Here is a 22,602-nt window from a genome sequence, read left to right as displayed (position 1 = left end):
GTATTGAAAGCACAATGCTAGTCAAGGGAAATGTGGAACCTTTCAAGTGGCGAGTGTCTGGCCAACCCAAATGAAAGTGGACATACAGAGACACTTTCTCCCCGCGTGAGCAAATATATTTGGCGAGGAAATCATAAAAGTAACAGCCCCTCCCCCCTCATATTCATACGCACGGGAGACTGAGACGGGGCCATACAGAAACGTGGTGTCAGTGAGACGCAGAGTACTGGAAGGTTGCATGGGTGGAAAAAAACAGATTTTCCGGCGGCAGGCATCTGTTTTTTTCTTTAATACAATTAAACCCGATTTTGGGGAATTAAAACCTGGTTTAATGAATACGAAACTCTGATCCAAGGCGTAGGCTGCTTCCTCGTCGGTGCTGCTATCGTACTCGTGGCCGTCGGGCACGGGGTAGTCGTAGAATGCGGCGGGCAGGTTGGTCTTGATGAACACGAGCTTCTCCACAATCGTGGGCGCCAGTGAGTTCCTTAGCTTGGAATGGATGAAGCCCATCGTTGAGAAGTGCGGTTCTGCAATTAGAACCAATTAAACCGGATTTCTCCCAATATCAGATGATCAGGTTTAACATAAAAAGACAATTAAACCCGATTGTAAAAAACCCGACTGTGCCACCCTTGGAAGGTTGTGAGAGTGGCTGTCATGGAAAAGTCCCACCTTCCGTTCTTCAAGCTCATCGTTTGCATCTGCAGTCATCGTCACCGCCATCATCACCCTTGGTCAATCCACTGCTGGATGAAGGCCTCTCCCAGAGGCCGCCAACCGCGATGATCCTGCGATGTAACCGTTCACCCATCGCCTGGCACACAAACCCATTTCGTCGCTCCACCTCCTCAGTGGACGTCCACTTGGGTTCGTTAACTTCGTGGCTGCCACTCGGCGTCAGTGTTCCAGATGTGATCAGCCGTCATCACTCAACCCATCTCAACAGTTCGAATGATTCCATCCACCTGTGCTTGTGCCCCAATCGGCGTGTTCCTCTTTCTGTACCCACGTCATTGTAGTTCAAGCATATGCAACGCTGATTACTAATTCCATGCCAAATCTACAGAGGGGTAGAGAGATCAATAGTATATGTATGCTTCGTGGCGATGGGGAGAGCATTGTAGTCCAATGGGAACCTCTTTGGTACGGCACACCAGTCGCACATTTGACCGATATACCAAGCAGGCCACACCATTCATCACTGGATTGAGATTAGTTTTGTTCTTAGAAAGAAGAGATTGAGTCAATGCAGTAAGATGTAATGCAAAGGGACAGAGCTCATTAGCCATGCTGCTTCATTGGTATTGCCAAGCGGAAGCTTTAATCGGTTCTGGCATGGCACAGTGGGCAAGGCAGATGGGCCTTCAAGGAGGGTAGAGCGTCCGACTTCCACTCGCACCGTCCACAATAGATGATCTCCGTGAGCCCTTTATCTCCGGGCCCTATTGTTCTGGCAGAGAGCATTTACCTCTCTAGCCACGGGGCTCTCTTTTGTTCGTGTGGGATTTTTATTTAGCAATTGTTGCGGCGTGGATTCAAAATGCCACCTTGCTCATTGCGACGGATTAATTCGCACCAAATTCACCGCAAAGTAGAAGAATGCAAATTATTATTGCTTCATTTTTGTTTTTACCGAATAATGAATGAGAAGTCGATTAACGCAATGTTGTCGCAGTACAACCGGAATAGTTTTTTTTTGTCATCCTGAAATGATAACTCAATATTCTCTGGGGAGTTATTTTCCAGACAGCAAGAGACCACTTTGCGATGTTGGTAATCGGAGGTTCCTGGAAGCCCAGAAGGGCTGCAGGCATGAGCCAAAATGCCAGGTGGGGCCCCCTCGTCCATCCTCTGTGAGGCCCGGGGAAAATTGCCCTTTTGACCCTCCACCTTCTGGGTGGCGCTGATGACAATGCATTCAGAGAAAATGAATATATATATATATATAATCGTTGACGTTTCAGGCAATAGCCCTTCTATGAACGTCACTGTTTATATATATTTATCTTTTTGTTAAGGCAGCGTTATTGACAAATGTGCTGAGTGCTAGTGTTCATGTTCTTGTGCACCACTGCCAACACAGCATCACTGCATAATGTGTTCACATAGGATTTAGCATTGTGGCTGTCAATACAGGTGGCAGCAAAGACTCCGTCCGTGACGATACCTTCATGTTGGTTCAGCTCAATGGAAGCAGCAATCGTAACCGCCGTCGTCATCGTCGTTACATCTCACAACGCAGAGATCCCAGGCAAGAGGAACGAGCTGTACTACGACTGCTGCCAAGAGCCGTACCCCGACGTGACGTACACGCTGACCATCCGCCGGCGCACCCTCTACTACGGCCTCAACCTGCTGGTGCCGTGCGTGCTCATCTCGGCGCTATCCCTGCTCGTGTTCCTGCTGCCCGCCGACTCCGGGGAGAAGATCTCGCTCGGTGCGTCCTCCTGCACACGCAGCGCGCCACCCCCCCCCCCCCTTTGCACACACACAGAACACACGCAGCCTGCACACACACACACCATGCACACCCAGCGCGCCCCCCCCCCCCCCTTTGCACACACACAGAACACACGCAGCCTGCACACACACACACCATGCACACCCAGCGCGCCCCCCCCCCCCCCTTTGCACACACACAGAACACACGCAGCCTGCACACACACACACCATGCACACGCAGCGCGCGCCCTCCCCCCCCCCCCCCCCCTTTGCACACTCACAGAACACACGCAGCCTGCACACACACACACCATGCACACGCAGCGCGCACACCACCCCCCCCCCCCCTTTGCACACACACAGAACACACGCAGCCTGCACACCCACACACCATGCACACGCAGCGCGCACACCACCCCCCCCCCCCCCCCCTTTGCACACACACAGAACACACACAGCCTGCACACACACACACCATGCACACCCAGCGCGCACACCCCCCCCCCTTTGCACACACACAGAACACACGCAGCCTGCACACACACACACCATGCACACCCAGCGCGCACCCCCCCCCCCTTTGCACACACACAGAACACACGCAGCCTGTACACACACACACACCATGCACACCCAGCGCGCACCCCCCCCCCCCCCTTTGCACACACAGAATCTACGCAGCCTTCACACAAAGACACCATGCACACCCACAACAACCACCACGACGCTTGTGCCAGGCTATGTGCACCTTGAGACCACCTGAAGTGTCGAACGCCCGCTGGCAGGAGGTCACGGGGCAGAGCCAGGTGCCATGGGTCAACTGACTGAGATGGAAATTCCTCTGGTACAGCCATCAAAGGCTTCACGAACTTCCTGGTCGAAAGATTATGTTCAATAATGTTGGAGCCAGAGGACATCCCTGTCGCACCCCAAGGTGAACAGGGAATAGCTCCGACTCCTGTCCACGTAGTTTTACCCAGGCCCGCTCACCATCATGAAGGTCCTTAATGATCGTGAGCAGAGGGTCAGGGACTCCGAAAGCACGAATAACAACCCAGAGCCCAGGCCTACTGATGGTATCATAGGCCTTGACCAGGTCAATAAAACAGAGATTTAGGTCTTGTTGGAATTCCCTACACCTCTGCTGTAGCAAACGGACAGAGCATATAGCATCTGTGCAGGACCACCCTTTACTGACACCACATTGGGGCTCCGCAAGCCTCTCCTCAGCGTGCCTGGCAAGGCGATGTTGAATAATCCTAGACAGGACCTTTCCCGGCACACAGTCTGTGCGGTCTCCCTTCTTAAAGAGCAGGACCACAAGGGCATCCTTCCAATCATGTGGAACCGATCAAGTGGTCCAGACTATTGTTATGATGTCAAGTAGGGCAGTCTGTGCACAAACGCCACCCTCCCTCAGCATTTCGCTTGGGAGATCATCTCTGCCTGGTGCCTTTCCTGGTCTCAGACTCTGGATCGCCTTCAGTACTTCCTCAACAGATGGCACCTCAGTCAGCCACTCAAAGGGGGTGACTTCTTCTTCCAATATTTGAGGCACCGCAGCCTCAGCAGGGTCATCCCCACTTTGTCCCACAATGTTTTCCATGTCGAGGGATTTCCCCTCCCCCAGGACTTCACATAAATGCTCAGCAAATCTGCAAACCTGTTCCTGGGGGTCAGAGATTGGATCACCGTTTTTTCCCCAAATGATGGTAATAGGTGTGGCGCTGCAGGTTATTTTTTTGATGGAGTTAAATAGGGATTTGTGATCGCAGGCCATTGAGGCAGACTCCATCTCCTCAGCAACCCGCGACCACCACCCATCCTTGCAGCGCCTCACGGCTCTCCGAACCTCTGAGCGAAGGCTGCGGTAAGCCTCCTCATTCTCTGACGTGGGAGGCTGTAGACGATTAGAGTGGGCCTGTCGCTTTGTCTCAGCCAGCTTGAACACCTCCTCTGTCAGCCAGGGTCTCTCGGGAGGTCTGGACCGCGTACCTAAAGCAGCCTTATGCCCCCACGACCACCACTCCTCGCCTCCGGTTGATGGGAAGGCGAGCCCAAAGTAGCCTGTGGCTTACAGCTTTCCACACTTCACCACAACGCTCCCACGCCCCCTTCATTCTTTTGTTCAGAAAAAAGAGCCACTCCTTGTTGTTGGTAATCTCCTGCCCCGAGTAGAGGACTATCCACCCCTCATGGTGGCAGGAGCCAGAGCTGGTCCACCGGACCTCCTGAATACCACAGACATCCAGGCGGTACTGGTCCAGCTCCCGACAGAGGAGTGGCAGCCTCTCTTCCGCAGTGAGCGTTAGAACTTTCCACGTGGCCATCCGTAGTGGCTTTTTGTTATTTCTAGAGGAGCCCCGAGGGTAAAGATTCAATATCCTGGCTGCGCCAAATGGGGTTTGGCCAGGAGACGTCATAGACGTATGTCCCCCCAGGGCCTCCGGCACAAGCTTATTAATTAAATTATTCATTCGTGGTTTAGTGGTAATTAATTGACGGTGGAGGGGTTACCAGCCCCTCGCACCCATCAGAGCCCCCATTTGGCCACTGTGGTGGTTACAAACGCCATGAGGGGAAAGGCCAATCGGAATTGGCCCTCCCCCCCACAGCACTGTCCACGACAGCGTTGCCCGTCCGGCACCAAGAGGAAGTAGGGGGTTGTTTTGCGCACCCCCCTTTGCACACACAGAATCCACACACCCTGTGCACGCACAGCCTGCACGGGCCATGCACATGCACCGTGCGTGCCCCTTGCACACGTCATGCGTACGCAGCATGAGCACACCCTTACACACGCACCCTGCACAAGCAGCTTGCGCGCCCCTTTGCACACACACAATGCACACACCCTGCAGACACAACGTGCGCATGCACCCTGCACGCACACCCTGCACGCACCCTGCACGCAACATGCTCACAGCATGCCGGCGCTCTCCCGCATTGCGCAATCGGATTAAGGTCACACGCAGCTTTCATTTACCGGGAGAGATCCTGGCTCAGACAAATGTCGGCGGTGACGATAAATGAGATCATGCATCGGACGTAGCGTGCATAATTAAACTTAACTAGGTCCAGCCTAACGTAGTTGCCAATTATCCGGAGTCAAAGCCGTCGGGGCCTTTGTGAGCAGATTCTTGCTTAAACTCGTTTAATCTCCGCATTCAGCATCTGTTTGGGGTACGATTGCGAGCGCCCTTCAATTGGCCGCAGCTGTTGTTCTGCAAGATAGGCTGCGTACCGCTGGGAGAGCGTGCGGGGGGGGGGGGATAAATGCACATTACAGATAAGAAATCAAAGAGCGGCATTATCTGGGTTCAGCGTTTGCCTCGCTCGCCGCGGTTGTCGCTCGGTGCCCCTCTGTGTCCAGGCATCACCGTGCTGCTGTCGCTGACCGTCTTCATGCTCCTGGTCGCCGAAATCATGCCGGCCACGTCCGACTCCGTTCCGCTCATCGGTGAGCGGAGACGCGCGGCGAACGCGAACGCACCGCACGCCAACGTCCAGTCCACGGGGCAGAGAGCGGTGCCACTTCGAGGGTGGCCAAACGCCGAGTGACGCCAGCTTCTGTAGATGGCTTATAGGAGCGGATGACGTGATAATGTTGCGAATTGAATACGGTTATTTGCATGATCCCCTTTTTGTTGGTGATTTGACGATGTCGGTACAGGTGGTGCCAACGTCTCGACTCCAAGCCGGCCTAGCAGGGTTCCAGGAAATATTGAGCGATAAATTTAAACTCTGAATAGAGACGATGCACACAGCAAACGGGAGAATGCCACTGACAATCTGAATTGCGCTTGAATGGAGGGGTGCCATGCTTCTGCCAGGTCCCATAAGGTGTGTATGTGTACACACAGCCACATGAATTAAATGGATGTTGGTGGCATAGAGTTGGAGACATTTCAATTTCACGTGATGATAGATGCGTGCGCAAATCCAGATTAAGCCCAAAAATAGTAAGCGCATCTCTCTGAGCCTTTCATTCTCCCTCTCCCACAAACATGGATAATCATCTGCGCGCCACCGCTTACCGTGAACAATAACTCTAACACGGCATGCAACATTTGTAATCGACATTTGTATCCACTTGGACGATTTGCACCGATTAATCATATGCAGCTGTTGGACTCCGTCTTTGGTGAAGACGCCATAGGCCACAGAAAGAGGCCATCGTATCACTCATGTATCACGATCTCATGTATCATGATCTCGTGTATCACGATCTCATGTATCATGATCTCGTGTATCACGATCTCATGTATCATGATCTCGTGTATCACGATCTCATGTATCATGATCTCGTTCAAGGCAGAGCAATTCACTGCACAGATAACCCCCCCCCTTCGCCCCGCCCTCATTCTTAGTGGACGGCATCACGACGCGATCCTCCGTCAACGCCAAATACTTTACGTTGCTGAGCGAGAAGCAACGCTCCGCACGTTTCATGTCCGAAAACAAGAAAATCAATGCCCGCTATGTTTAGGATGCTGCCTTGGTGCCACGGCCAGCGCGCTGGACGTGAAATCCAGAGGTCGCCGGTTCAATCTTCCGCACAGCGGCCGAAACAACGGCGCAAGTTATTTTTATTAGTAAATCCCCGCACCGCCTCGATCCACCCAGCAGCATCAATGGGTACTCCGCCGTTGTTCGTGTGGTGCGGTAGGGTGCGGGAACTCCCAACTCTTTCGAGGGACAGGAGATCGAATCACCCCCTAAACGTTCTCTCTTAGATCGCCCTCCGAGTGGAAGCCCTTCCGCCAAAAGTGGCGTGAGCAAGACATTGCAGGGCTGCGCCTTTCCCTTTTCGTTCTTCTCTACTTTGTTCATACGGCGAGGGCGCAATGTGTGCCACCAAAGTGAGCCTCGGAACAAAACACGACCGCTGGAAATCTCGGCAGTGACGGCTGCTGTCTCAGGCGTCCGCCATCTGGAGCCAGCCTGCAGTGTCGTCTCACACGGAGCGAGTTGTCACGTGCGGCTCTCTCTTTGTTTAACAACGCTTGAAGAGCGCGGCGGGTCTGCGGAGGCTTGGAAAATGATTCACCGCCAGCCCAAGCAGAGCTCAAGAACAATCGTAACAAAGTTCCAAAGATCAATCTATTTTCTTCATCGACATTGGCATTGCCTGCTGAAGCCGGATGTCAACAAGGCTCGTAATCCATGGTTTCAGGAGAGACTGAAGCCTCGTCATTACTTCGCATCTGATGAGAGGATTGTGGGGCCTCGCAGACTAGCCTCCAGTAAGATTATTCTCGACACCAATTTACACCCCCACCTAATCATAGGTCTATCTGTCTGGCCATAATACACACCAGTAATGAGGTGCAGATACAAGCCGATAGCGTATAATTTATTGAAGCAGCCTGCAGGCATATTCATCGCAAGTAAGAGAAGTAACTCCTGCCCATTTTTATTGTATGATCACTGAGTGGATAATTATTTACTGGGGGGTGGGGGGGAGAGAGTTTGTCAAATAATGTATTCACAGAAAAATTGTATAAAAAATATCCAATGTCACTCTAATGTTAACAGCCCTTTGTAAATGCAATGCCGCATCAGTCATGGGAGCTGTTGGGCCATACTTCGCCACGCTGCTCCAGTGCAGGTCGGCATCATTCGCCACTGATGTTGGCCATGGCTCGGACTTTAACTCGGCTTCGTTGGGTTCGTAGCGCAGAACAAGAGTGCAATCCCTGCCCGCAACGATGAATGTTAAAATCCGAGCTGCAGGCTACGCGATTTAGCATTACCAGTTAATGCACAAAAGTGTCTCATGTGGGTTTATCCAACTCCCATTTCCCAATTGTTATCAGTACCCAAACAATATTAATTTTCTCGTTGCATGTTAATGTGGAGGGCATTTCAAATCAACGCATGGAAATGAATGCAATTTTGTTTCCTTCATGCGAAAACACAACAATCCCTGCGATTGGCATGTTCGTGCGTGCATTCAACACACATTACGAAAATGCACACACACGCGCGCATATGCGTACACTCGTCCCTCAAGAAAACAAAACCTTTTCAATGAATCGCGACAAATCGTGAAAAGGTTGCTCTCATTCTTCCTTCTCATGCGACGTAACAATGTGCTATGCGTGTTGAACTTCTTTCGCACCGTACGTAGCCAACCGTGCTAATAACAAGTAGCGCTCAAAGTGCACAATGGTATCGGAGGGCGACGCAGCAGTCGGCCGCAGGTTTCAAGAACGAGACGAAACACCAAAAAGCGCGCAAGTAACAGATGCAAGAGCTGAGCAGCGTTTAGCAGATCGCTTCAACTGATCGATCCCACTTGCCGCAGCCAGCCAAGCGCGTGGCAGCATCACCGCACCTGATGGTATCGCACTGTGGTGTTGGTTTCACCGCCCTGTCAGCCATCTCCGTCGGAGTCATTCAGCAGAGTACACCACATTAGAGGGACTCCCACGGCGGGGGACTTTGGGTGGCTCCGCACACGCTGCAGGAGAAGGCTCCTCGAACAAAAACGCACGAGCACCGAATGCTGAAATGGAAGGAACCTGAAAGATAGGAAGATTCTAGATGTGAAGCTTTCGTGACTGCAAGGATCCATACTCTTAGGTTGTTTCGGTAAAGTCACGAGACAAGAAGTCACAGCTTCTCGAGACGCTGGCCTTCCTTTTTTTACCTACGTGACTTTACCAAAAAACCTAAGAGTAGAGAGGAAGATCTAATGGGGAATGGCTTGACGACGACATCGCAAGAGATCGGTGCCAGAAAGGTGTGGCCACTACTTGAGCCATATTGGCACAAGACAGAGAGGAAAGTGGGAACAAATGACGACATGTCCAGTGGACATCTACTACGGGCTATCTGCCCATGGATCGTGGTGATGATGATGAAATGCTTACTGTCGAGTACGGATGATGTATGCGGATGAGCAATATTTTCAGAAGTGAGAGCTTGATGAAGAAAGTTCTGGAAGGACGGATGTTGGGAAAGAAAGGCCAATAAGGCAGACAAAACAAACATGCTGCTTGATGACTTTAAGCAAGAAAGGAGACCTTGCAGTGACTGAAGAAGAAAGCTCAAGATCATGCAAGATGAAGGGAATTTGAGCCAAAGACACTGCCATTGGGCAGAGGACCAATTAAGAAATCCCACAACTTACTTGCTGTACACCTGCTGGTGAACTATTTAGGCTTTAACAATTATTTTATTTGCACTTATTGAAACAAAATTATATATACAGTACAGACATTGTCAATGAATTGCTGAATGAAGGCCTCTCCACTTTTCGTGAGTCATTTAGGGGCGCGGGCGGGGGCAGAGGGGACAGGGCCGGCTCAGATTTAATTCGCCACTCATGTCAGCCGTGGCCAGGAAAGGAACTTCAGACGCTGAGTTCACAGGGCAGTGGCACCGCTGCAACTCCACCTACTTAATGTTGCCCATGCAATGTGTCAGTGTGCCAGTACGTGTGTGTACATTGCATTTTAAAATGAGGGATATCAAGACGTAGCGGAGAAGAGATTTGAGAACTTTCTTTTAATACACGGTAACCCCCTCTCTCCTTGTCAATGCACTTATTGTGTAAGATTAGTAGGTAGGTTGGTAGATAAGTGAGTGGGTAGACATCCTATCTTTAATCCAGGCGAGAGCCCTTTGAGGCAACATGTCTATTCTAAATGTGAGACGTGCCGAAAATGAGGGAGAAATACAAGCGCATGAAAAACGGTAAAAAAAAAGCCAGGACAAAAATAAAAAATAAATCAAACAAAGCAAAATGTAATGGACACATAGAATGTTAGGATCATGTTCAGATTTAATTAATAACGTTTGATGGATGCCAACAGTTTTATGAGTATTTTGCAAACTTTTAAATTATGTTGTCGCTTTTTATTATACTTTATTTTACATTAGCACATTCCAATGATTCACATCTTGGATGAAACGTATCAATATCAGCCATGATGAATCCACTGCTGCTGTGAATGCCTCCCAAAGCTACCACTGCTTCCCACGATCCTGTGATATCATAATCCGCCTCAGAACACCCAGACACGAACTGATTCCATCGCTCCATCTCCCCGGTGGTCGTTATCACGGACGCGTTCAATCCCTTGGCAGTCGGTCTGTCAATATTGAAATTATATGCTGAAAACGCAACATGCCGTTGAAAGCAATCCTTGCATTAAGACCTCTCTATCTGGCCTTGAAAGTATTCATGGCCCCACATGTACTTTTTTGATGGTAATACCTTTGGGCTGTGAGTTACTACTGCATTTGTATTTGTCATTCTGCTTGCCCTCCCATAAAAGGCTCTTTTTTGCTTCGTAACATTCTCAGTAAATCATATTGCCAAGATGTCTGGCAGAATGATTTTTTTCCTCCTGTTTTTGTTTCCAAGGGCATTTGACATAAAAGAAGAAATATATTGTACAATAGGGATTTATGAAGGGTTGCCTTGAGACATTAAATATCAGAAATCTCAGTTAAAAACCACCGCTTCCTTTCTCACATGTCGGAGCGTCTTTGCTTTGCAGTGTCTTGCTTTAGTCTCCCTCTCAGGTGAAAACTCACAAATCTGTGCACAGTTTATTGCTATGATCTTGGCAAATAATTAGGTTGTGCAATGATGAATCAAATCGTGTATGTCGGTCAGTTTTATTATTATTATATTATTCAAATCAATATGCCTAGGTGCTAATGTTACAGGTATGTATGTTGAACTTATTTCGCACTGCACGTAGCCAACCGTGCTAATTGGATGTGCGGGGGAAGGACAACAAACGAAACACAAAAAGCAGTGAGACGAAATGAAGAGACCAATATGGAAGAATACAAATGAAAGAGTAAAAACAAGATTTTGAATCAAATTGCCTGATTTTTTAAGGGAATCGTAACACTGAATCATATATTTTTATCATCACCGTTATCATCAGCCGTGGTCAGTCTACTGCTGGATAAAGGGCTGCTCAAGCTGCCGTCACCTTTCACGACTCTGCGATGCAATAATTTACACCTCGCGGCGTGCATATGATGAGATTTCATTGTTCCATCTCCTCGGTGGACGTGCAATTTAGCTGGGAAAAGTAATTCGTGAATACACCGTTAACACCTACACACAGCACATAAATATCACGCTTTTTTTCCGACAGTGGAAATTTTGCAAACCATTGACAGCAATTATGAATGCGAAGCACCCGGGTTTAAATCGTATACACCCGTGGTCTTGGGAAAACATTCTGCAAGACCTACGGCATTATTACCGAGTTGGCATTTGTGCGATGGTCGTGGCAATTGTACAATGATGCAGAGGTGAGGGAGCCTGTGGTTCAGCAATGTCAGGCGTGACATGAAACCTGCACAGTGCAATTCCTCTTTAACCAGCAAGGAACACGACGCCACACCAATACGCACACATTAACCCCATCCCTCTGGCCTTCGCACCTGTTTGACACGCACGTGACGACATTACATCTATCCCTCTAAGACCGAAACAGGAGGATTTCTCCACAACTCTGGCTGTCGCCTGATGATGCCAGTTGTAATTTATGGCAAAACGTCGTACTCGAATTGTAAATGTTGTGGGTTAACTTTTCCAACAAACCGATGTGCTGTACTTGTAACGAATTGGCACGTTTTGTTCACGTGGCAAACCTTACCGATTAGCTGTGCCGGGTGGTGGTGGGTTTAACGACACATTTATATTTACCCGATCTAACCCAAAATCTTCTATTATGGATAAGATTGGTCTAGAAAGTCGACTATGTGTTAAACTGACAGCAACTTCCCTTTCAAATGACCTGCCACTCACTTGTTTATTGCTCGTCAGTCGTCAGCACAGACTTAAAAAAACAACAACATAGTTTCGGCGACTATGAATGTGTTTCTTCTGAGCAAAATGCCAGCCTGCTGGGAGCACAGGCAACAGGTGAGCATATGTCCAGAGCATTAACTCCGGTGCGAATGCAGTTAATGGGAACTTGAATTGCGACGGTAGAACGTTTGGTTGCGAGCAGCTGCTGTGGCTCTAAAATAAAATAGGCGCGCAGGTGCTGTTCATGCGGGCGTCATGCTCACGCTGATACATTGGTTAAAAAAATGTCTGTTTCTGGACCCTCACATAGGCGTGTATAGGAAGCCTTCAGGGACCTGTAATCCATTGTAAGCAATAATATTTTTCTCATCAACCAGTAATTATCCCGACAAGAGGAGGTTGTATGCAGTAATTTCTTTAAAGTTTTTTTTTTATCGTCATGTAATGTGCTCGCCAAGATGTTATTCCAGAGCTAATGAGAACGTGTAAATGCTAAGCGAGATGTTAATTTGTCAATTCATGATTCAAAACAATTGCTTTTGTTGATTACATCCCTCACACATAAGTTCACCACTGAGTGAATAGAGCTCAGTGCAGGGCTTCATTTATCACTCATTATCTGGTATACTGGAGGTCTCACTTCACTAGCCATAGCCACAGACATAAGAGAGCTATTATACTGGATGTGGTGTGCCAGGTACGGACATATTTTCCGGGTCACTGATCAAAACAAAGCCGGCTGAAATGGGTTATGTGGATGTAGGATGGAAGGTTATTTTTTCAAAGTAAATAGGTGGGTACCTAGGTAGGTAGGCGTGTTATATCGATATAAATCAAAATGAAATCCCACTGAGACGTCTTTATCTCGTTCGTAAGAGGGATAAAGCAGGTCATATTAGCTCCGTAACCTTATTGAGGAGGTACCTGCAGTTACATTTGGCGAGAATTGGACCTTGAAGATAAATTACCTTCGAGGATTTTGTCCACAGACCACACAGAAGCGCGCGGTGTGTTTTTTTCTCGATTTCGAAGAGTGTCAAAGGATTAGGTTCAGAACGCATAAGACGGGACACGAAGCTTAGCATCCCGCCCAGGAAAAACGCATGCCTTATCAATAATGCACCGGCATGCTATCAGCGTGGCCACGGTGAGGTCCTGCCACGAGCGGTCTCAGGGCTCAGAGGAACAAAACGTGACGTCGTCAGAAGACCCAGCAACCACCAGCAGTGAAGGGAGGAGTTGAGCGGAGGCAGTGAACCCTACACGACGGAGAGTTTATTCTCTAAGATTTATAAGACATAAAGGGTAAAGCATTGCCCCTCCCCCCGCACTCCTTTTGTTTGTTTCTCTCCAAACTCCAGCGGCTCACAGTTGATGGTGACATTCTGTCACTGTCTAACGCCACTGCTCCAGGTGCCGCACCGAATTGTGATCCTGCAGGGGCGGTTTGGGAGGGTTGGAGAGATCCATTTCGCCAGGAACGTGACGACGTACACTCGAGTAACCAACAACCCCCCCCCACCCCCACCACGTGAAGATCCGATGTTTCTCTGGGATATGGCAAAGACATTCCCATCGCGTCTGAAACCCAGCCTAATCTCCCCAACATTTTTTCGGCGGCATGCTCCGTTTGCTACCTTTGTATTGAACATTTTAATCTTCTCATTAATTCGAGGTAATTAAAATGTAAGCATAGGCTGATTAATCAACTGGTGAGGTGTGAAGCATATTCAGTTCGAAAATGTTATTCTACTCTACTTTTCTATTTAAAGCTTTCGTGACTGCAGGGATTCATCTTCTTGGTTACTTCGGTAAAGTCACGTAGAAGGGAAATAATAAAATAATAAAAATAAAACTTAATAAAATAATTCTCACGACGTTTCGGCCACAACGCAAGCAGCCGTCCTCAGGTGAAGAACAGGTCTGTCGGAAAGACGCTGTCTTTCTGTCTTTCGCTGTCTTTCCGACGGACCTGTTCTTCACCTGAGGACGGCTGCTTGCGTTGTGGCCGAAACGTCGTGAGAATTATTTTATGTTTTATTTGTATTATTTTATTATTTCCCTTCTACGTGACTTTACCGAAATAACCAAGAAGACTACTCTACTTTATTAAGAGGACAGTGGATATGTCGCATTGAGAAATATAAAATGTGGCGACATAAATTGTCAATGTTTCTTTTTTTTATGACTGCACCGACTAAATCACATTTAGTTTTGTGTCTCAAAGGCCTGTAACATTAACAAGGCGAATAATGTCAGCATTCCAACAACATGCGACAACCACGTCATCTTGTCAAACGTGTCCAATTAAAATGGAAATGTTTCACTACGTTAAACCTTTACATTGGTTTATTTTGTTACAATGCAAAAAGAGATGCTTAATCATGTTTAAACTTGCACAGATTCCTATGAAACAAAAGAACAAGATACCAGCATATTTAACTCTGCAGTCTTTTGTCGTCGAGTAAAGGAGAGATTTTCCGCTTCTTGTATTCTGCATCTCTTCTTTAGCCATTTGATTTGGAACATGCAAAAAGGACACACTAATGCTGTCACTATTGCTGCGGGCATTTACATTGTGGCAGGAACACAAAGATTGGATCATTAAAGGAGCTGTAAAGATGCCAGAACATATTTGCCAACGTTGGATACTCAACGTTGGCAAATAGTCATCGGTGTGACGTGTTTGTCAATGTCGTAACGGCCGCTATCCGAGAATTTACTGCATTTCCACGGCGTCCCGATCCCCAGCCAGAATGACTGCTGCGTGCAGCAAGAATGCCGATGGTGCCTTTCTGAAATCCATTTAGCGATTGTTTTTATGTCAATTATTTTACGGGTACATTTACCGTATTAAGAAACCCAACGACACCACCAAATGCCACTTAGTATTAAAGAACCGTAGTCACGTCAATTACATTCCTAAAATGATTATAAGGTTGTTATTATGATTGTTGCCAGACCATGAGCTTGCCTTTACAAACACTATTTTATTGATCTCAGACTAAATAGGGATTGCACGCTCTTTCACACCACCCATTTAAAATGTCAATTCACTTGCTGAGAAAGTACCACCAGCTAACATCGCTGTTCGACTGAAGGTCACAGCAAGCAGGCGACATTGTCACCTGTCTCAAAAATGTAATCTCTAACGAAATTCAAGTAATGCATTGCAACAGAGTAATCTCATTATTCACTTATGTCCTGATAAGCAAAGGGAGGGGGGGGTGCACATTAAAGGTTACATGCTGTGAGAATCAAAGACAATTATTGTTCAAAGCCAGGCCGATGTGTAGACGATAACTTGTGCTCGGAGAGCGCCTGTACAAGAATGCTTGTTTTGAAAAGGACTCACCACTTATTCAGACTCTATTGCTATTAAATCACAATCTATGTTGCGTTGTCGATAGGTTCTGCTGCGGCAAACCTACTTTACACCTCCACAACTCACGCGCCAACATAACTCGAAGCGCTTATCTCTCGCCCTCAAAATCGTCCCTTTTGCGAAACTCAAAAGGTTAGGGCTGTGGAAAAAATAATAATAGTAATTTACATTTGTAAGGCGCATTTAAACGCCCCCGCCGAATCACAATTGCAGTATTTCTGTCCAAACTGAGTGGTTGCCTAAACAAGCAGGAGGGAGACAAGTGAGACACGTCTACTTTTAAATCCTTTCTATTAAGTTCACTTGCTTGCTTGCTTGCGCGCTTACGACCGTGCAAATCTTTCGGTCGTTTTTTAACCCACTTCCCGTGATCCAATCGAGCTGACATTTTGCACACAGACTCGTTGTGCGTAACAATTTATTTTCGTTCAATTTTTTTTCCAAAATTTTCAATATTTTAGGGAATTTTTTTTTATATTTAATTACCAATTGCTTAATAGTGGCAGGCAATCATCTGACCCATAGGTGGCAGCCATCTCAAGCCAGAGGACGAGAGGACTCTAGCCGCCACGCATATAAAGGATTTATAGTGAAAAACTTTGTTTTTACGGGTTAATTTTTTGCTAGTGAGACCGAGGATTTTAAAAAAATGCCACAAGGCAATATAACATGAGCCCCGATTGTCTTGCATCGAAGCGTGGAACAAGAATTTGCAAAGAAAAACACTCTAACAATCACCTTATTGTTACGTAATGAAATAAAACAAATATAGATAAAATATATGAGATTTGAATCAGTTCGTGTGTAGGTGCGAGGTGATTACGTGAAATGATCGTGAGAGGTGGTGGTGGAGGTTTGGGGAGGCCTCAATCCAGCGGTGGATTGACCATGGATGATGATAATGATGTTAATGATATGCTCTATACAGCACTTCAGAAGATGAATTTGAATTGTTTTGTTGTGGCTTGCAATGAAGCTGTAACATCATGTGGAATCTTACTCTCTCGCAATATGGGCGGCGGTGGCAAAATAGCATTTGGGGGCAGAAAAATGCCATGAATATAAAATTCATTTTCAGATTATTCAAGGCCACGGAATGAAAGTGTCATGCAGCCCAGCTACAAACCACCTTTTATTGCTTAACATGTCTACGTTGTCCTTTACCTCTCCTCACGTGTGTACCGCAATACTCGACGGATTTACCAACCACAGCTCGTGATTATTATTTAGGATATCCAATGTAGTTCTCCATTATTCCCACTTTAATACTGCCGTGTAGCGGTTTGGTTTATTGCCGCATGTCTTGAACGCGCTCGTGCTTTGCGCAGTGCAAGCTGCAACACGGATATACATCGTTAAAGGGATATTTCACTTTTCGCTCCTTTGGTGCATTTTATTGAGACATAAAAGATAAAAAAATGTTTGCTCATTCAATCTATAGGCATGTCAGCCGGTATGTGCATTTCGCAAGCTTTGTTCGCACCTTCATGACATAACCTTTTGTGCCCTGTTCCCAACACCCACCTGCAGGTCAATACTTTGCGAGCACAATGATTATCGTGGCCTTCTCAGTGGTGGTCACGGTCATAGTCTTGCAATACCATCACCGCAACCCCGACGGAAAGAAGATGCCACAGTGGGTGAGTGGCTTTACTTCATATACAGACAGCAGCTGTGCTCACACACAAACCTTCACCCCCGCTATATGTAAGCGCACGGATCGCATAAGCATGATACATTTTTGAGTTATCAGTTTAATTTAAGTTTTTACTGTTTATGAATAGAAAAATATGTCAAGGTGGGAACGATTTTGAAATATTCTTATTTTTGCTGTTAGTACTGTTTGAATACATTCGGGGAGCGGCGAAGCAGTGGTTAGCGCACTGCACTGTGAACCTGCTGAACTCTGAGTTTGATTTCTGACGATGGTTAACATCAGTGGTGAGTGATATCTGAATCAAGGCATCCACACGCATCGAAAGTATGATCAAACACCGCCCACGAATGATCCAGTGTAGGGAAACCTGTATGCAACAGTGGCCTGACAAATGGCTTCAGAGTAGTATTAATATAGGACTGTATAACTCAAATGTCTCCACACTTGCACGAAACAAACTTTCTCGTAATAATTATAAAGCATAAAAGTGTAGGATTTCTAGAGAAAGGGCTGTTCAAGGGTTTGGTTTACTATTTCACTTTGGAGATACGGGCTCTCACCATAATAATGGAGTTTTTACCACTGGCGTTGTGTTGCCAATGGAGATGAATCCCACTTCATTAATCATTTGAGCAAGGAGACACTTGGACTTAGCTCGAAGCATGAAAGCAAAGATTTCAGTGTAGTTGTTAAACCCATGATGTTGATGTTGTTATGACCCCAATGTTCTCAATGTGACATTTGCTCCAATCGTACGCTTTCACTTTCATTGTGAAACTTAAGCTATATCATTACCCAGGAAAGCATCACGGAATTTTCAAAGCCTTAGGATAATATGGAAATTCATGCGAGTTTTTTTGTACATTAATTTCACCTTGATGTCACGGTCCGCACTGCAGATATAAGTGATACTTTTTTTTTATAAACAATGTACAAATTTGCCGTATCGTTGAATAAAAGATGGGGAATTATTTTGGTCAAGGTCAATTTGTATAAACATTAACCTTTTATTATTTCCTTCGACTTTTACTATCAATTTAAAATAAGTTACAAACACAGAACAATGAAATGTTTATACATTTAAATAAAAAATAGAGTATTAATACAGCAAAGATGCAATGGCAAACCCTTATGATTATATCAGAATCAGAATATTTATTTATACTGGAGGAATCCGTTGAGCTATAAAGCTCTTTTTCACAGATGTCCAGTAGCATGCAATTCCAGAAATGTGTTTTCATGCAGAAATTACAAAATACATTTATATGGAAAAAAAATCATATAGTTGAGCAACTCAAAGGTTAAAAACGGTTGAACATTAATTCATGGAACATGGAGTCAAGTGACATCGAGATTTATGGTGAGAGTGCTTTTGTGTGTATTGTTTTGTCCGTTACTTGTCCTGAAAATGAAATAAAAATTGGGTGAAGGATTGAAAATCAGTACACGGTTCTGCATTATTGCTTCATAAAAGTCTAATACGTTATCAGCAGTCGCTGCCTTTGTTGACACTAAATTACTCGATAATGCAACACCTGTGGGAGGATTTTGTGCAGCATGCTGTATTTGTACACTTTGTCCACCCGCAGTGAGACAAAGCACAACCACATAACATCTTAAATGAACATATATAGTGAGCTGTGCACGAGCGAACGAGTGGTGTCAATGTTCGATGCCTGATGTGCACAATTAGGAAATGTTCCTTCGTGTTAAAACGCAATGCGATATTGACTCAAATAGGTAGGCTTAGTCATCATGTTTGCCCCAAGCCAATTGCATGCCATTTCCTGGGAGGATATTCTGTTTAACCTAAGCACGCCATCTGCTGTGCCGTGGTTGCTGAATAACAATCAATGGCAATGCCACCCAGTGTGTTGGCACGATTATCGGAATGAACTGTTTTATTTACCACTTGCTTCCTGTGTATTATACCTATATATGTTGACTTTAAATGGCACATCAAGTTTCTAGTGTGCTAAGTTGGCACCGCTGAGATCCTGTGTTCAAACACAAGTAGCTGCCAATGATTAAACCGTGTTCTCAGTTGTACTGTCTATATCGCACTCCGACAAAAAAATATATAGCAATTGGACTGACATGTGACAATTTTCAATTGAGCAGAGTGGATGTGAAAGTGCTGCACCCGAGTGTGGATAAGGTCACCTGAAGTCATTTCAGAAGCAGTTCTGTGATATATCATTCCACGGGCCATTCTATAACATGGGGTAATGCATGGCGTGCGAGAGTTCTAAATGGATTCTACATTACATTACGTGACACCGATAACACATTTGGCATTAAATTGCCAAAAACAAGATTTACATCACGATACATCAAAACTTGAAAGTATAGATAGGTCACATTGTGAGATTTGAATACTTAGCTGATAACATAAAAATGTATTTGCGTGTAGAACACAGACAATTCGACATTTTTTGTTTGCCTGTTTACAATCAAATATCCTGCAACCAAATATATTTAAATTCAAATTTAAAAATTCAATCGACAAATGTTTCCGACGTAAAATGTTCAATTGTGGCCTAATGGCAAATATAAAAATTACCTGTCGACAAAAATCCATAGCAAGTCTGCTAAAAGTGGCCTTTGCTGGAAAACCAAAGTGTAAGGTTAAGTTGAAGCAAAGTGTGAACGATTGTCAGGGCAGATGGATCGCGGGCAGGACCGAAGAGCTGTTTCATTACCCTCAGCATTCTCCCCACTGCCTCTCCGTGTTACTCGAAATGCATCACCACATGTTCAGCCAGCAGCACAAACAATCCAACCGAGCAATTATTATTCCCAACATGCAACACACTGCCAGCGACGCAGCAAGATGCCTCGGGGAACAAAGCAGCTATTTATCACTTCAACAGCACTGCTTCCTGTAAATGCAGTCATCAGCTCCAACTTAGGGCAATCATTTAAAAGCACCATGCCTTTAGCTCTAGAAAATATATAAAATGTTTAGTTTTCAAATGCACTTAATAACACGAGGTAGCTCTTGATTAAAATGACTATTTCAAGACATGTTTTTTTTTATGTCGGCATCGTTTTCCTTGTTTTAACTTAGATTACGCTACCCATAATAATGGTACTGCAAGATCCGACCGTGTCCGTCCAGTGCTCTCCGAGCTGAATGAATATATTACAAGGTCGCACTCATGACACACAAAGTGCTTGCCACAAACGAACCACAATACCTTACTGATCTCGTCACGGAGCACAATCCATCACGCAAACTCCGGTCATCCTAGCAGCGGCTTTTGGCTGGCCATCGAACAAAGACGGTCACTGCATTGCACGCTTTCAGATGCGCTTCTGCGGCCGTCTGGAATGCTCTTCCAGCCAATTTTATGAAGCCACTTGAGCAATGCACTTTTAAATCTAGATTGAAAAATCATTTCTTTAAAACTGCTTTTTGTGTTTAGTTTGTTGTCCTTCACCCGCACTTCCAATTAGCAGTTGGCTACGTACGGTGCGAAATATGATCAACAAACATACATACATCTAATCCCCTTCTTAATTTTGAATTCTAAAAAGTATGCTTGATCGCTTCAAGTCGACACATGATTAAAACATGGGATCCAGCATTATCCATGCTTTCACATTCGTGAATTTTACTTCTTAAAATCTTGGCCTGCACTTGTATTTGATATAACTCAGCCAATTTTATAAACTCTTGGGTCAAGACCAACTCATTAAACGTAAGCATCTCATTGTTTGATACATATTGAATCAGTTAACATTTTCTCATGCAGAACCAAATATTATGGTACTTTATGTTTACCTTTCCAATTACAATTGAGTAACATTCAGCTTACATTTTTTGTCATTTTAAAAAAATACATTTCAGTGGTTAAGATCCTACATCGGTGGGAATGCTGTAATGTGATTTGTCTCTGGTTATTCCCAAGTATGGATACGCGTTCAAACACGTTTCCTCCCATCTGTCCACCTGGCTTAGGTTCGCGTTATCCTGCTCGACTGGTGTGCCTGGTTCCTGCGCATGAAGCAGCCCGGGAGAGAGCGACATGAGCTCGCCCGCCGCCTGAGCATCCTGCACCGCAACAGCATGGTCAGCTTGGACCTCGCTCTCCTGTCGGCTAGCGGCGTACACAAGAAAACCAACGGACACGGCGTCTTCATCGGCTTCACAAACCCCGACGCGCCACAGCAGCCGCCCACCAGCGACTCGGGCGTCATGTGCGGCCGGGAGACCTGCTTCAATAGCGCCGGGCCCGAGGAGGAGCCTGGCAATGCCCAACGTGGAATGCATCCGGACCCCACTGCGGGTATGAACAGCGAGATCACCAAAATCTTGATAGAGCTACGCTACATCGCTGGGCGCTTCCGCACGCAGGATGAGAACGAGGCGATCGCGTCGGAGTGGAAGTTTGCTGCCGCCGTGGTGGACCGGCTGTGCCTGCTTGCCTTCTCCCTCTTCACCATCATCTCCACCATCTCCATCCTCATGTCTGCACCACACTTCACTGAGGCTGTGGCCAAAGACTTCACATGAGTGGAACGCTCGGTGTAAAGATACCCCAGACTTGTGATATTTTCATCCATTTGCTTCAGGTGTTCCGTGACATGGCCAACATCGCAAGTGAGCTATTTAAGCTTTAGTAAAAGTTGATAATGGTGTAAGATAACATTCTACAGATGAATACAATTATTGATTTTAACAATGTAACGACTTTGCCTACGGTCCTTATGTAAGCCATGGTGAGTGTTCTTTATCCTGGTGAGAGATTCTCTTTTGCAAGAGCGGTCTGGCAAATTGTGGAGATGAAGAGAGTTATTTAAATAATTTAAGGCACTTTGCTATCAGGTATTCTGACCGTTACAATAGTCCTCACTTGCGAATGATGTCACAGGCTGCAGGTTCCTTAATTGAAGATGGTGCGTTTTTGGCAATTTACCACAGAAATTACCATATGGTTATGGAATTTTAACCACCAACTGTCAAAAATAGGAAATAGTGGCGAGTACAATGCCTACGAGGGATGTCCAGTTGGCATTTTTACTATACAGTACATTTTCATTTGTATGTTGTAATTATGCATTTCATCAAAATAATACAACGTTAATTATTTCAAAAGCAGCCAAACCGTAATTCACAGACTGGGAATGATAACAGTGTATGATAATGGAAACATGGCACAATAATTCAATATCATGTCCCATGTGCTTAATTTACTTGCAATGTAATTCATTTTCCAAGTCAAACTAGTTCCCTGTGTTTTTCTCAATTTATCCACAGAGATTGGCAAAACTCTAGTGATACTGTGAACATTTTACAGATACAATGCTATTTCATTTGTG

The 22,602-nt window shown here is 45.9% G+C and overlaps 1 protein-coding gene across 2 annotated transcripts in view; it reads left to right on the top strand.

Annotated features, from left to right (window-relative positions):
* The window catches only part of CHRNA7 (cholinergic receptor nicotinic alpha 7 subunit), a 47,483-nt gene extending 24,884 nt beyond the window's left edge, over window positions 1–22,599 (top strand). For both annotated transcript variants that reach the window (XM_078854884.1, XM_078854885.1), the window contains exons 8-11: window positions 2,246–2,440; window positions 5,819–5,905; window positions 17,151–17,260; window positions 21,242–22,599. In XM_078854884.1, coding sequence (XP_078711010.1) covers window positions 2,246–2,440; window positions 5,819–5,905; window positions 17,151–17,260; window positions 21,242–21,796 — 947 coding nt within the window. In that variant the 3' untranslated portion in view covers window positions 21,797–22,599. The remainder of the gene's footprint in view (window positions 1–2,245; window positions 2,441–5,818; window positions 5,906–17,150; window positions 17,261–21,241) is intronic.
* Window positions 22,600–22,602: the final 3 nt, after the last annotated feature.

This window comes from Lampetra fluviatilis, chromosome 3 (genome assembly GCF_964198595.1).
Source record: "Lampetra fluviatilis chromosome 3, kcLamFluv1.1, whole genome shotgun sequence".
Classification (NCBI taxonomy): domain Eukaryota; kingdom Metazoa; phylum Chordata; class Hyperoartia; order Petromyzontiformes; family Petromyzontidae; genus Lampetra; species Lampetra fluviatilis.
This window is presented reverse-complemented; position numbering and strand designations above follow the sequence as displayed.